Consider the following 15,900-nt stretch of genomic DNA (forward strand, 5'->3'; position numbering starts at 1 on the left):
GGTTCTCTTTCATGTTTTGGGGTTGAGGGGTATTCGGCTGCAACATGCAACTTCACCACTAGATGTTGCCAAATTCTATACACTGAACCTTTAACTGCCTTTAAGAGCTGCTAGCATGCCCAGCGTTGTAGCAGGCTGGTATTATTTAGCTGCCTCAGACAGCTGCTATTATGCAGCGTGTCAACAGGCTGATATTAGCATGGCTATAGATTCCGACAGCATATCTCTAAAACAAGTCACACACATATTTCAAGATGGTAATTAATGGTTTGTAGGAAAAGTGAGAAAGTGAAGTTTCCATAAACCAGACATAATGCAGATTTAATAGAGTCGATATTGGAGTGATCTGTTGATGGACACCATTCTCTCATGGTGAAATACATAAAGGGAATAGAGGGGAAAATGAAATGTAGTTGGAGAAGAAACACATCCGTAGAGATAACGAAAAATGAAAAAAATATTGGTAAAGAATCACTTTTTATTTGTTTTGTGAAGTGTTTGTATACTGTTAAACAGAAGAACAAACCTTGGAATAAATGGTAAATGGTTTTGTATTTATATAGCACTTTTCTAGTCTTGATGACCACTCAAAGCTCTTTACAGTACAGTTTTACATTCACCCATTTACACACACATGCATCTATAAGCAGCACTTTTGTTGTTCTATGAGGGGCAATTCATGGATAAAGGGACTTCGGCATGCAGATGGGGAAGACTGGGGATTAAACTGCCGACCTTCAGATTGGGGGACAACCGCTCTACCCCTCAGCCACAGCCGCCCTAATAAGTGCTGTAGTATGAATTTGGGACCCGGCTTCAGTTCTTATATCTTAAGGGAAAGTGAGGAATCACCAACTGTGAATGTTTTTAAGTGTCTTCTTTATTTATTCATCCACTCTCTTTATGAGGCAGTACAAAATGTGAGGAAAGGAAACACTGTTGAAAATCTTTTAGGTGTTTGATACTAAAACAGGTTGTTTTCTACTCTCATACACTATTTAAGTATCATTATCAAATTAATTCAATGTTCTACTATAATGGTGGCCTCTGTCCCTTATCCATTTTGCATACATTACTTCAAGTTTGATTAAAACTCTCTTAACCTCTCAGGTCCTAATGAGAATTTTTACACATGTTGCTCAAACCCAGCCATGTATTGGCCCACATTTATTATTCTGTCAAATCTTTACCGTGTTACATATTTAACGAGACCAACGTTTAAATTCATGATGTCAATCTGCCGTCATCTTTGCGTAAAGCTCTGGTGCTGTCATTGCAAAACCGTAAATACCGTGAAAAATCCAAGAAACTAATATACTTTGTCAAATGTAGGAGGCATTTACATAGAAGACAACTTCAAATTGGTTGCGTGATTGTCTTTCACTTTTTAAAAGTCATTCAGTTAGAAGGGGATTTTGCATGACTCACACAAGTGTATAAAAGACACGTAAAACCCACATTTGTGCCGACTGCGACACAGAGAGAAATACGGAGGGTGGAGAGATGACAGACGAGAGAGAAGCACGGAGCAAAGGAGGAGAGAAACGCCCGTTGTTGAAAGAGGAAGTGCTGTCAATGTGGAGACAGGTCAGTACCTATCTAACTCGTAACACACAGACTTACTTCCTGACATCTCAACTAAGATTAGTAGTTTCTAAGCCAGATGTATAAGAGCACCTGGTACATCCTGTTATTCCTCGTAACGTCTCTGTGGGGATACAACTTAACCGAAAGTATGATGGCCTCCACCTCGACTTCTTTAGTCTTAGAATTGTTTCTGATTTACCTGAAGATTTATCTGTTAAACTGTTCATCCTCACCCTTAAGAGGGTCAGAAATATGGTTCAAACCCACAGGAACATATTTCTGGTTTCTGATGCTTCCCGACAGACTGAAGGGCCTAAATGACGTCTTTTCAACGTTGAAACCCAAGTTGTTTAAGGGAGAATATAAGAATAGTTTAAATAAAAGGGTTAAATGTGTACACAGAGGAGTATTTTTTGGGTATTTTGATTTATTGGGTAGTTGTGTTTGCAAAGTAAGAGTTTAGATCAATATTAATCATCATACAGGGTTTATTCCCTCTGAGCTTGTTTTTAAAATACAGACAAAACATCAAATCCTGCTCAAATTGGATTTTCTTTCTTTTTTTTCAGTTAAATGAAAATCTTTGCTGTTGTCAACTGTAATCTAGATTACCAAAAATTCACCACAACGCCCAGTTATTGGTTTATGTATAGTCAGTAATTGTGAATGAAACTCTTCAGTTGAAATGTATTCATCATCACTCAAAACCAACCAGTAATCTGTGTGTCTATCGCCCCCTGCAGGACTTGTCCAACACTGAGGTAAGCCCAGGAGTGATGACACAGCCAAGTCTTGTCCCAGGTTGAGGTTAATGCTAATCGTGATAGGGGTTGTTCTCTAGCAGACACCTACCATGTTAGCATTACCTTCAATTTGGGAGATCTCACAAAAACAAAAACAACAAACTGGAGACTGCTCTCAACAGTGATACCAGGATTGGGAAGGATGACTCATCATGGAACTGAGGAATATGATGCAGACAGAAAGTGAAACTGCTAGGGACAAACTGTTCAGACTCTACTACTCACAAACCTGTCACGATGCTGCAGTAGTGGCACAGTAAAAAGATTTGAACTTTATGTTAACTCCTTGTCAGCTATTTTAGCTGATTACATCTCTTCTCTACATTCTGCTTGGTTGGATTTCCCTGACCTCTTCTTGTTTCCACTGAGTATATATGCAATTTGATGGTCTCAGCAGGTTTGCAGCAGAGGTCCATTAACCTTAGACGAGGTCTAATCATCCAAAATCAAGAGAGGTACTGATACTTGTTTCAGGTGCAGGACAACAGATGGCCCACTAGGGACAGTAGACTGCTTCTCACCCAAAATACACAAAACTACTGTCTGGATGGACGAAGGCTTTAGCGGCATTTTTCTTCCGCAGATATCTGCTCTGTCCAAAAGTTGTTAATGGGATTTAGCTCAGGACTCATTGGAGGCCAGTTTAAAACATCCTCCTTTGACCTGCTGGATGTGTTGAAAGACCAAAGACCTTCGCCTCAAATCTGCAATGGTCTCCTGACACTGACGAACTCTCCACAATCCACCAACTTTCACAGACTGGTCTGATTGAGTTTCTTGTCAGGGCCATGTCCTGTAAACCATTTTTGGACTAAAGCTTCTTTAAAACACTACAAACTTCTGAAGCTGAAGTCTTTAGAACTTTGGCAAATGCCTTGTTGCTTTTGGAATTATTATGGTATTCCAGCAATCACAGATAAAGAATGAAAAAAATCAAAATCTCGGTTTAAGTACTGAGAAACGTCTTTAGTTGCTTCATCATCAGGCAAATTAAATAAGTAAAATTCACTTTGTTTTATTTGTACTGTTCCTTTTGTTGGTTAAATGTTTCAGACAGGAGGTGAATTATTACTGGCTGATATCTGTATGTTAGACTATTATTAGATAATGTTTAGGATCTGTCTCTTAAATGTAAATGCCGGCAGCTGAACACATGACAAGGAAATAAAATCAATCCTAAACATCTGAGGTTTCTGTATCTGAAGTTTGTTTTAGTAAAACCAAGCATCAGACTTGTATAATTTTGTGTTTACATGAGAAAACATCTCTGCATCCGCTTTCTCTATGTAGTCCACGTCAAAAAAAAACTCGAGTTTTTAAATGAATTATAAATATGAAAGATGTTGCCAGTACTTTGAACACACAGAGCCCGGCCTGTTTCCCGACAGAAAGGCAGACGTTTCTGCGCAGTTCAGCTGTCAAATGTGGTGTTTAATTCTTGTGACAGAAGCCCTGCATGTGTAATCTTTTAAACCACTTTGTCATTAGTTCAGATTCTCTGAATATGAAGGGGATTACAGCCTTGGCTCCTTAGATGCAGAATATACAGGATTTTAAAGAAAATCCCAACTCATCCACCCACAGATAGTGTTCAAATGTATTGATCCACATTGAGATAAAAACATTAATGTCATGGAGGATTTCTCTCACTGTTTGTTATTTGAGGAATTCACACACAACTTTTAGCAGTAGATGGTCATCTCTATTCTGTTCTCATTTAGGTCTATAAAAAATATGTGTGTTTATTTAAGGCGATTGCCCGGTGGAGATCGGTGAGTAATAGTCTATTAATCATCAATGTTCCCCAACAACAGGGGATAAAGCTCTTCTCATGAACGTCCCCATGTGGTTGCTTCACTGAACTGATTTCTGACCTGATAAAACTGGCCTAAAATTCCATTGGTGTGTGCATGTGCTGGTTTTCTTTGCCTCTTGAGGACCCTTTCTAGAGTAAACACTAACCTTGTAAGGACCAGTCGACCTGGTCCTATGAGGCAAAACGTGACTTCTGGGCTCCTGGTTAAGGTTATGACTTGTGGTTAGGTTAATGATAGGGTTAGGCATGAATTGGTCATGGTTAAGGTTAGGGATAATGTTTTGGTTAGACTGTCCTCAACAAAGGGAAGTCAATGCACAGTCTTAATAAATTGCACAAGATTGCAGTGTGTGTGTGTGTGTGTGTGTGTGTGTGTGTGTGTGTGTGTGTGTGTGTGTGTGTGTGTGTGTGTGTGTGTGTTTAAATGCAGATGTAAGCTGTTTTCATAAACAGTATCCACAAGTCATGCAGGCGAAGTGTGGTCCTATAAAGTGCTGATTTATCCACTATGTTCTATTCCATTATGTTTTGTTGATACTGTATCTTGGAGCAAGCTGGCACAAGAATTTCCATCGGCATTCATAATTATCTTCTTATCTTATTTGATCTTATCTCACAAAAAATCGTTAAAGGCAACTGTGATTCAAAATAAGACAATAGAAATATACATTTTGGCACAATATAAAGTCAATTTCACTTATAGAACTTACAGTCATAAATTTGCCTCAAAGGGCTTTACAGTCTAAGTTAATGTTTAGACCTTCAGATGGAGAAAGAAGAATTGATTCAACTGTAAAACAATAGAAATAAATGAATAGATGTGGAAGTTCATTCGTTCCTATGAGGTGGATAATATATAGGATATTAAAGCCAAGAACATTTGGGATAAGGATGGGGGGTAGATGGTTTGTATGTTTTTAAAGAAAAGGGTTTAAAGATATTTTGGTGGCACATTGAAGCAAGCCCTACAATTTCCACCAATGAAATAAAGGAATTTGTTTCTCCTAAATTCGATTTTTGTCTCAGTTCATATGAATAAAGTTACAGGAGAGGAGGGAAATAAAAAACGCAGCATCCCGACGCGCTCTGATACGCACAGTGTGGATATGGGCGGACCGGTCAGTCAGCTGATGACTGAATACTCCGCACAATCTCTGTCCTCAATACACCGATGATTTTCTAGCCAATTACGCACAATGTGGAACATTTCATCCGCGTGCAGGACTCGCGACTCGCTGGGATCTGGCGCGGGGATGAGTGGTCGGCGCGCACCTGGAGGAGACATGCACGGGCTGCGGCAGATTGTCGTGCGCGTCCTCTGTGGTTTATGATACGGAGCGAAAGCGTGTGGTTCGATCCTGCCTGTGATGGGGAGCAGCGCATGGAGCTGCGGTGCCGTGATGCTGCTGAGCGTCTTCTGCTGCTGCCGCGCCGCCACTCTGGAGTCCATCCACTGGAGCAGCTCCAATGCAAAGTAGGTGCATGGATCCAACTTCCTGCTGCTGCTCTGTGACCTCAGGGATCCACTGGAAGTTAAGACAAGCAACCCATGTAGAATGACTAGTCGGTTAATCTAGACAATGTTGATGAGGGATTAAACAAAAACCGCTTTACTCTGTTGTGCATTATGTCAAGTGATTGCATTTTAATTTTCCTGATCAATTATTTGATAGAAACTTGTGAACAAGTCACAAACTCATCCAAGCTGATGTTTTCAGTTTTCTGGATTTGCAAAGATGCAAATTTTTTATCACATTAGACAAAGGAAAGCAGCAAATTATTCCAAGGGAAAAGCTCAAACTGGGGGTTTTTGGTTTGAAAAATGACTCAAACCAGCACTCGAGTCATATTTATATACTAAACTGAACACTTGAGTTGTTTCTCAGATGAAAACACATCTTTTTTATTTCTTTATTCATTGGCTAATTTCAGCATTCATTCATTTCACAACTTAAATCTTTGCCACTTTAGTAACTGAAGCAGATAATTAAAAATCAATGTTTCCCTCTCTATTGTTTCACAGCTCATTTTCAGTTACATTTATTTTCTGTTTCTGCCTCAGATTTACTGCAGGTCAGGGTCTGGTCCTGTATCCTCAGATAGGGGACAAGATGGACATTGTGTGTCCCCGGGCAGACGCTTCCACGGAGGGGAAAGAGGAGTTCTACAGGGTGTACCTGGTCTCCCGGAGTCAGATCGAGAGCTGCACCATCGACAAGACGGACACGCCCCTGCTGAACTGTGACAAGCCTCACCGGGACGTCAAGTTCACGTTCAAGTTCCAGGAGTTCAGCCCCAACCTGTGGGGGTTGGAGTTCCTCAGGGGGAGGGACTATTATATCACCTGTAAGTTAGATGGTAGAGTGAGACCTGCCACCTGTGTGCGTCTCAAAGTGCAAATCAACACGGGCAACATCCTAAAACGAGTCGCCGGTTTGCCACAGGTGGAGCGGCGTTCGAGTCCCTGCTACAGCAACTGTTTCTTGTTCTCTCTTTTTCTTCCTGCAACGAGAGGAAGCCATCGTCATTGGCTCCCTCTCGATTTGTCAGTTTGCGTGAGAATCAAAAAATGTGGCCTCGTTATTGGACCGCTGTCGGTTAAACCAGCATCTTAGTGGCAAGTGATGCATGATATGGAGAGCAAGTCTGACAATGTAGCCTCATCCAGCGCGCCACACTCTGACAGCACACTTCGCTCTGGCAGGCCAGTGTGATTTCAAGGGCTTACATGCCCCAAATCACACAAGGCTTTTACAGCATCAGGCAGATTTGATGGGAGCTTTCATGGCAACGTGGCTTGTAGCCTCTGAGATGTTGTTATCTGACCTAAATGCTGCTAACAAGCCCATGTGTGTGTGGGAGTGACAGGGGGGTGAACCAAAGTTCTTGGTGTATGTGTGTGTCTGTGTGTTTATGCAGATTTTAGTGTGTTACTAAATTGTTTTGGATAAGTTGATTTAAAGTCCACCATCCAAGTTGCATCTAGAGTTGAAATGATCATTATCAGGCAAATAATGGATTAGTTCATTCAACCAGAGAATGACATTTAGTTTGTAGTTCATTAGGTCGTCCAAGCCAAAACTAACACAGTTTAATTCAAGAGTTACACAATACATTTCGTAAGGTTTTAATGTTCTCTTTTTGTTGAAACAGGAAGATGTCTCACGAGGCTCTGGGAACTTGTGATGAGCACTTTTAACTGTTTTCTGATGTGTTATAGATTTAAGAAATAATGAGTTTGGGCTGGGCAACGTGGCCAAAAATTACATCAAGATAAAAAATGTCATTTCAATCCATTTCCACAATTATCACCATAAATGTCACACTTATATTTCTTTTAAATTTAAAGACTGACTTTTGCTCCCGTGTGAAGGTTTTTGGTTTGAAACTCTTCTTTATGAGCACAGTATCACAAAGGCTTGATAAACAGCAACACTTTATAAATCCTAGGTTGATCAATTATTCCATATACACTGTGCCCACACTGTGCACAATGCATAAGCAACATAACGCTATATATGTGACTTTTGTTATTTTGTATAATTTAAAATTACATTGTGATGGTTATTTACATCATTTTATTGCCAAACCCTATAATGAGTTATTTGTTGCAGCACTAGTTGTATCTAATGTTTTATATGTGTAAATAATGTATGTTAAATATAGTCACATGCATGTAGTTTGGTAAAGTTTGTGCATCTTCATGCATATTAAATGATGCAACATTTGGAAACTCAAACAGAAATCAAGGAAACTCTATATTGCTGGATGTTCTTATAATATGAAAAATACATGAGATTCAAACTCTAACAATAATTTAACATTTTCCCTCATCTCTGTATATCAGCCACCTCGACAGGAGCTCTTCAAGGTCTGGATAACACTAATGGAGGAGTGTGTAGGACCAAATCCATGAAGCTGGTGCTGAGAGTCGGCCAGAGTAAGTACTTTGTGTGTGTGTGTGTGTGTGTGTGTGTGTGTGTGTGTGTGTGTGTGTGTGTGTGTGTGTGTGTGTGTGTGTGTGTGTGTGTGTGTGTGTGTGTGTGTGTGTGTGTGTGTGTGTGTCCGCAGGTTTCTAAAGCTGCAGATATGTGAATGAAAGACAGAGACAGGCTCCCAGACGCAGGTATCTGACAAACAGCGCCTAACAAAACAACACAGCTAATGTCCGTTCCTGCTTATTATACATGTGATGACGTTGTATCACCTTCTCTCCGGAATTGGTCAGATAATCTCGATCATCTATTCATGCTCTTGAAGAGAGATTACCGTCGTGAATTATCTCAAATCCCTAATTCAAACCGTTGGCAGCTTAAGGCCATCAGTATAATCTTGCATGCCATCGCTCGGATTGGTCGTTGCTTTCAATAATCTTTTTTTTCTGCTTTAACATCAGAATAGCCGATGTGTTCTGCTCTTATCACATACATTAAAATGTCATAAATCTGATTCCTAACATATCCACTGCCATAGCAGAGGATGAGTGAGTTTATAATGTTCACATGGAAACATATTGAGGATATTTATTTATTAAACTATCACCACAATATTATAATAGTGTTATTTGTAAGTGACCTTTATGAGAAGATACCTATGTATGAGGATGGTATTGATTAGTGTTCTACACGTGAGGTATGTGTGTGTGTTATAGATCAATAGATTCTGTGCATGTTTATAAAACTTTGAAAAGCCGCATCTGCTCAAGCCGTAAAATGGAATTTATTTGACCTCAGAAATGTGGAGAATTACTCATAAATGATTCAAGAGTTTGGGTTAGAGATGAAAATAAAAATCGCAGCATTTTCTGTGTTTCTCCACTGATCATAACTGGGAATGTAGAGCTGTTTTTCTGCTGTGTTTACAAACACTGCAAGAGTAAACAAACCTTTAAAAACCACCAGGAAACATGAATAACTCAGATTTAGTTGTAATCTCTCGTTAATGTCGACACACGGTGGGTTAAGTCACGTTTGGGATTCACTGCAGCTTCCATCCTTTTTGGTATTTTAATGAACCCGTCTGTTTATGTTTGGATCTTTGACTCGTGCCTGTGGAACTGAAAATATAATCACGGAATTCATGGTAAATGGGTTTGAGAAGATGAAAATTTGTGTTTCTGTTATAAATTAATGTGAAAAACCTAAACTTCAGTTTCTTTAAGAGCATCGTACAGATGTTGATTAAAGTGATTACATTTGATCTAATTTGTAGATTACCAAAAGGCTTGAGTATGTGGGTCGACTTCAATACATTTCAAGCTGCTCAGTGTCATTTGCACACAGAAAATATTTATTAATCTGTAGTGATGAATGTGGTTCGATGTTTTTGCCTGTTTTACGCAGGCCTCCATATTTTCCTTCAACCTGCCATCTTTAGTTACTCCAGCAGTTTAGAGTTTAACTTCCATAAAGCTGAGGGACTTCTGAGAGACTTAAAAAGCAGTGGTGGAAAAAAATGACTCACATCCTTTATCTAAATAAAGTACTGATAAAATAACATTAAATTCCTCCATTACAAGTTTTAGTCCTGCATCAACTAAGTAAAAGTACAGAAACTATCAAACTTAAAGTTCCTGTTTCATCAGCTTTGATATATGATCACATATGACATAATTAGATTCATGCTAATGTATCAATATGAAAGCAGCATTTTACCAGTAAAGCCCCTCCTGGTGGAGATGTTTGAGACACTCTACTGTATTTACTTCACAGTTTAGTCCAGTGGTTCCCAACCAAGGGGCCGGGCCCCTCCCAACAGTCACAAGACAAAGCTGTGAGTTGTCAGATGATTAATGGGGTGCAGGCCAAAAAGAAAAAAGACAAGATTTTCATTGTCATTTTTCGATTTTTGAAAAATAAAAGGATTTGTTTTCTGAAATATATGATATAATATATATGTATATAATAATATATGATAACCTTACCAGTTTGGACCTTGAGCTGGTGTTTGAATAAAACAATATGACACATTTAGAGGAAAAATTTGATGACAAAGATCACAAATGTGACAAAGCAACACATTACTTTTCTTGTGAGGAATCTTATGGTTTCTATTTCTCTTGCTGGGTAATCGTAGTGTGAGAATTAAGTCATAGCTAAAGTTGTTAGTTAGACTGGACTAAACAGACGTCATGATTTCCATCAGAAATGTAGTAAAGGGGCTAGTTGACCTGGTAGCAAGTTTCAAAAAAGGCGAAATGCTTGAAAAACATCTTTAAAAAAAAGAAATGAAGTGCTATACATGCTATACATGTACTTTAGGGTACATGCCTACTTTGCCTGAGATAACCAAAGAAGCTAGGATTTGATGTCATTTTCTGAGACTTGACATCACTCCTCTTCCAGAGTTACACAAGACAATATCTTCTTCTTTGTTTCGGCTGCTTCTGTCAGGAGTTACTATGCCTGACGTCCTTTCTGACTCAATCCTCCCTTTCATCCAGACTTGGCACTGAGGAAGTTACACATCTGTGAATTTGGTGGAATGCCCCCTTACTTTTGATTTCCAACATTCCTTTTAGAAAAAAACCCCAAGGAAATGTATGAATTGGCTGCACTGAGTTATACGTCACACACAAGTTAGTGTAGGTGTAGATAGTGAAAGTGTTAGTGAGTTATGTTTTTCACATGTTTTTCACAAGACTTTCTGTGGTTTGATTCGTTGAGAAAATGTTTTCCCCACTTTCTCCCGTGATGTGTTTTTATCTGAATGACTGTCAGTGCAACAATAATCAGTCCAGAGAGAAAGAAGCTTTGACGGACTGACGGCAAACACTAATCATTTTGTTATGACAGAACTCCACCTACGCGGGAAAGCCACAGATAATAATGAAATGAAAATGAGGTGTGAGGTGTGATCCCTGTAATCATGTGCTGTGATTTTATTCAGGTCAGCTGCTCAACTGTCCTGCTTCATATTCCAGGCTCCTCAGATCCACCCTCAGTCCTCCAGGAGTCGCCCACCAGATTCCCGCCCTCACGACCGAAACCCAAGGCCAAGGACGAGTCTGCGAAAGAACGCGACATAAAAAGCAAAACTGGTACAAAAAAAACAACAGATATTACCTGGAGAATATTTACAAGTGTTGTCTTTGGCATTTTGACCCATATGACTTTGATTGAGTATTGGCGCCATGGTGAAGAAAATTTCCAGAATAATGTAATTTTACGAGACTGAAGTCACAGTTTAATGAGAAAGAATTTCATAATATCTCGTTATCCCGTCTTTTTTCCTAAATATTAAGATTTGTTTCTCACAATATTACAACTTAATTCTGGTTGCTCTAGAATTCCCACTGTAAGGAGTCATTATAATGTTTTTGAATGTTTTAACTTGTTAACTACACATTGAAGAGTATACATAAGCATATTTGTAAATGATAAATGTAGTGATTACATAAAATACAATACATAATCTACTTTTGTTATTGTCAGCAAATTCCATGAATGAAAGCTAAAACCGGTGTTAGTTTGAGAGACACGCCTCCAACTTCTATTCTCTGCCCTGAGCCCATTGGTTATTGCTAGAAATATAAATCTTCACAAACAGGTCACAAATGCATCCACAACATTTTTACAAAGGCTGGAGTTTATTTGCCTTTAAATAAATGGGGGCCTCTGTAGTTTGGAGAATTTCAAACTACAGAGGTGCTTGAATGATTTAACTATGTTAACTATAAGAACAAATTATTAGTACATTACAGGTCAGGATGAGTACAAGTCCTGTCACTGATTTAAAATACAAGTGATTTAAAGGCAAACAAGTATAAACATTTGTACTCTGAGGCTTTGAAGTGGAATATATCTGAATTTCAGCTTTCTGTTACTGGTATGCTTCAGAATTTTTTTTTTTTTAAACTTCCTGTTAAATCCAAGTTGTCCTCTGAATCAAACAGAAACATTTTGAAAGGAATGAAAACGAGACCCAGCTGATACATCAAGGATCAGGGACACATTGTCTTTATTGTTTTCGAATTATCTTCTTTACAAACCTTCAGTCTGACCCATTGACCCGTTCAGTGTCACAGAAAGGCTGTTTACTAGTGTGACACTAAAGATTAGATCACATTCTCCAGTGTCCGGCTTTGACAGAGGTGTTTCTGTACCATGCTAATACAAACTGATCGCAGTGTACCCGGGCATAAACTGAGTGAAACTGTTTTTAAATCTCCTTGTCACGCGTCCCGATTCACTCTTTCATCTCAGTTTCTCCTTTTTCTTCCTGCCTCTCCTCTTGTTTCTCCCGACAGACGCAGACCAGGATAAAGGACAAACAAACCCCAGTGGCGGCGGTGACTCGGAGACACAGCTGTTCGTGTGGGTTTTTTCCGGCTGCGTGATCGTCTTTCTGGTCGTCATCATTTTGCTGGTGCTGCTATGGAGGCACCGTCGCCTCCCAGAGAGCCAGCAGTCCGCCTCCGTGTCCCTCAACACCTTGGCCGTGCCGAAGCGGGACAGCATCAGCAGCGACAACAACGGCTCGGACCGCAGCGACGTCGTCTTTCCTCTGCGGCCTTCTGACAGCATGGTCTGCCGTCACTATGAGCGTGTGAGCGGCGACTATGGTCCACCTGTCTACATCGTTCAGGAGATCACACCTCAGACTCCAACCAACCTCTACTACAAAGTCTAATGTTTGCTGCTCTACTCTTTATCTAACATGTTTACCACATTTATAAAGATGGACAACACATCTCCTCCTCCTCCCACTACAGCCAGAAATGCAGCCAAAACATCCAGGATACTAACGCTGCCATCTTGCACATTTGGAGCCAGTGTCAGTACCAATCTGTGGATGCAGCCCCGGTGGCGAGGTCCTGTCGATACGCACATTTGACCAATCATGAGTCAGTCTCAGCTGTCAATCATGACGTTTCACCCCATTTTCACAGCAACTAATTCAATTCAAACTTACTGGAAAAACAAGAACTTGAACGAACATCAGTGTGACATGAACTAACTAAACTGAAGGAAACCGCCTTTGAGAAAAAATTATTTGATGTGTACTTTGACTTCTTAATTTGGTCAATAGCAGGGGCGAGGAGGTATTTATGACCTATACTGCAACCAGCCACCAGGTGGCGATCGAGACACTTTGGCTTCACTTTTTGGGAGCCAAGCATGTCGTCCATCTTTATAAACTAATGGTTAATGATCCTACATTTTACTTCAGGCTACAGTCTGTTCCACAATGTTCCTGTGGCTGCAGCTGTAGAGTTTGTAGCATTTAAAGGAAACGTTGGGACTTTATCTGAGAGCTGTGTTGCACTGAACATAGACATGACACATGTCAGTCTGAAGACTTTGCACCCTTGGTTTTCTTAGTGAAGAGACAATCCGAGAGATAAATGGTGTCATCAGATATCATTCAGTCGCTGTGTTCAGTTTGTGAGTTATGTCCTGTAATGTCCAGCAAATGCCAGTTTGTTTTTGTTTGTATTTTACTAAGAAATCTGTTGTTTGTCCCTGCTACTGAATGTGGCAGCTTCAACGTGTTTTGTATTTAATATATTGATAAAATGGGGCAGAGAGATTGACATTGCATTAAAATACGCACACTTTTTGAGTACTTTAGATTTATGTTAGATTTAACATAATTGAAGTGTGTAAACTTTGTTTAACATGCTGTTCAGTAAAATTAAAATGATTTGGGGCCTTTTATTGTAGTAAAACAGTTTTTAAAATGATCATTTCAAATAAGCTTTTATTATTATTTATTATATTGTATTGTATAGCCAGAGGTCCCAAGCCACAAAAAAAGTATTTTCCAATGTAATTATTTATCACAGGATTTTTTTTGTTATTTGTTAAACACAAAAATGAACAACTTGTCAGTGTCTCGTCCTCTGTGTGTGTTCCATCTCTTCTCTCCAAAACCAGCAACGGTAAAAGGTAGAAGTGACGGACACAGGCAGGAAATGAACTGAATATAATGGAAAAATTAAAGTTTGATTTAGAATAAATGGTGATGAATCACAGTGCACTCCCTCAGTGATTCTTGTGAGCACATAATCACAGACAACATGTCACCGTCCGCGATGACTTCAAGTAACAGTATGTGACAGCAGCAACACTATTTGCATATGGATGTTGTTAAGATCATCATGTTCCTATTCTGCAGTTATAGCCACTGTTCTCTGTTTGAAAGATTTACGGATATTACACTGTTCAGCTTTGGTTGATGTGGATGTATTCTAAAACTTAAAACCATCGTCTGGATGATTTTTGGAGGTTGAAGTTATAAAATGAGATACTGCCCACAGGGGCATGTCTCTCCATTACTCTTCTAATGGTGCTCCTGGGAAAGTGACTATCACTCTGCAGTTAAAAGTAATCTTACACCTGACAGGACAGAAAGAGGAGAATTCTTCTTTAAATACACTTTCCCCTGAACTCCTCGCTCAGTTGCAGCGTCGACTTTGCAGTGATTTACGAACAAAAGCTATTAAATGATCTACCGGTAAAGAAAATATATTTTAACAAAAAAATGTTCAGCGCATAATTGTCTCACAGTCTCTCCTGTGGCTCCATTCACAGCATCCATGGGTGAACATGTTTCATGCTCCCCCAGCCACATCATGCGGCACATTTTCAACCTGTCAGCTTCCATGAGCTTCCTCTCCACCAGGGACACTGTTGCCTCTGAACAGACGATCATCAGGACATGTTCTCGGTGCATCAAACAAGAAGACTGCACAGCTAAAATTAAACAGGTGCTTTACAGGAAAAATATAAATGAAATCTTTCCTTTTGACTAAATCTTCAGCGAAACTCTTGAGTGAACAGGGTTATATTCTCGTTCACAGTGAGCCACTTGTCTTTTTCCGCCTGTAACCTGATACAATAAGTTTGATAAAGAGCAGATGACAGGATTGGGCGGCCTCATTCTTGTCCTGCAGCAAAATACAATTTCCCCTCTGGCAAGAGAGGTGTTTTAAAATATCTGAGGGACAGTTAATAGAAAATGTGCCAAAGATAACTTCATTACTCCTTCCTATAATTGACTTCTTTAATAGACTCAATGTGTCCTGGCCAAAAAAAACTCTCTTACTTTTTTTCAATGTGGAAACATATATTCTAACTGTACAGTGAACTATATGCTCTAATAAACCACTCTGCATTTTATTCACTTAAATAAAAACTCTTCATTATCTTGAACTACTTGTACTTGCTGTAGTGTCTTGTGAAAACACAATATAACACAAAGATTTGCTTCCGTAGAGCATGTTCGTTGTCTGTGTGTGAGTGTGTGTGTCCCCCCCCTCTTGCTTGATGTGATCCTTGCTCTTGTGAGATGTTTTTGTCCTGTGTGAAGCTTCACAGCTGAATGGGCTGTGGTCAGGCGAGGTGAGTTCAGTTGACCTCGGGGTCACGCCGAGACAATGGTGGCCAGGCTTGTATGGGGCGAACAAAACAGAGACCCCCAGACTCACGGCCCCTGATGTGGGAGGGGCTTCAGGCATGGTAGGTCAGTTTTTAAAAAAGCGGGCAGATGTGGCGCTTCGTCGGACGGGATGTTTTGGATCCCAGGTACAGACTTGAATATATTTCAAGTGCAACCAGTATGTTGTTTTTAATTCCCGCATTTTACATGGGAAGTGATTTCTTTGTTGTTTTACAGGGAAATAACAATGATTTTATCTTGTTTACATGTGGGATGGCTTTTCCTTCATCTGTATCCCAAACTACCACATTA

At 39.7% G+C, this 15,900-nt stretch overlaps 1 protein-coding gene across 1 annotated transcript; it reads left to right on the top strand.

The window, feature by feature from the left end:
• Window positions 1-5,322: 5,322 nt before the first annotated feature.
• On the top strand, window positions 5,323-14,167 carry LOC118107172 (ephrin-B2a). Its single transcript, XM_035155627.1, has 5 exons — window positions 5,323-5,680; window positions 6,269-6,552; window positions 8,054-8,146; window positions 11,129-11,245; window positions 12,455-14,167. Exons 1-5 carry the CDS (start codon window positions 5,574-5,576, stop codon window positions 12,835-12,837), a joined length of 984 nt encoding a protein of 327 aa, XP_035011518.1. The 5' UTR covers window positions 5,323-5,573; the 3' UTR covers window positions 12,838-14,167.
• Window positions 14,168-15,900: the final 1,733 nt, after the last annotated feature.

Source organism: Hippoglossus stenolepis, chromosome 1 (genome assembly GCF_022539355.2).
Source record: "Hippoglossus stenolepis isolate QCI-W04-F060 chromosome 1, HSTE1.2, whole genome shotgun sequence".
NCBI classification, from domain to species: Eukaryota; Metazoa; Chordata; class Actinopteri; order Pleuronectiformes; family Pleuronectidae; genus Hippoglossus; species Hippoglossus stenolepis.

Excerpts from the sequence above, each read along its gene's own strand:
- LOC118107172 (XM_035155627.1), top strand. The coding sequence starts at position 5,574 with ATGGGGAGCAGCGCATGGAGCTGCGGTGCCGTGATGCTGCTGAGCGTC. Across the intron at positions 5,681-6,268 it reads TGGAGCAGCTCCAATGCAAA|ATTTACTGCAGGTCAGGGTC; the intron begins GTAGGTGCATGG and ends TTTCTGCCTCAG. Across the intron at positions 6,553-8,053 it reads GAGGGACTATTATATCACCT|CCACCTCGACAGGAGCTCTT; the intron begins GTAAGTTAGATG and ends TCTGTATATCAG.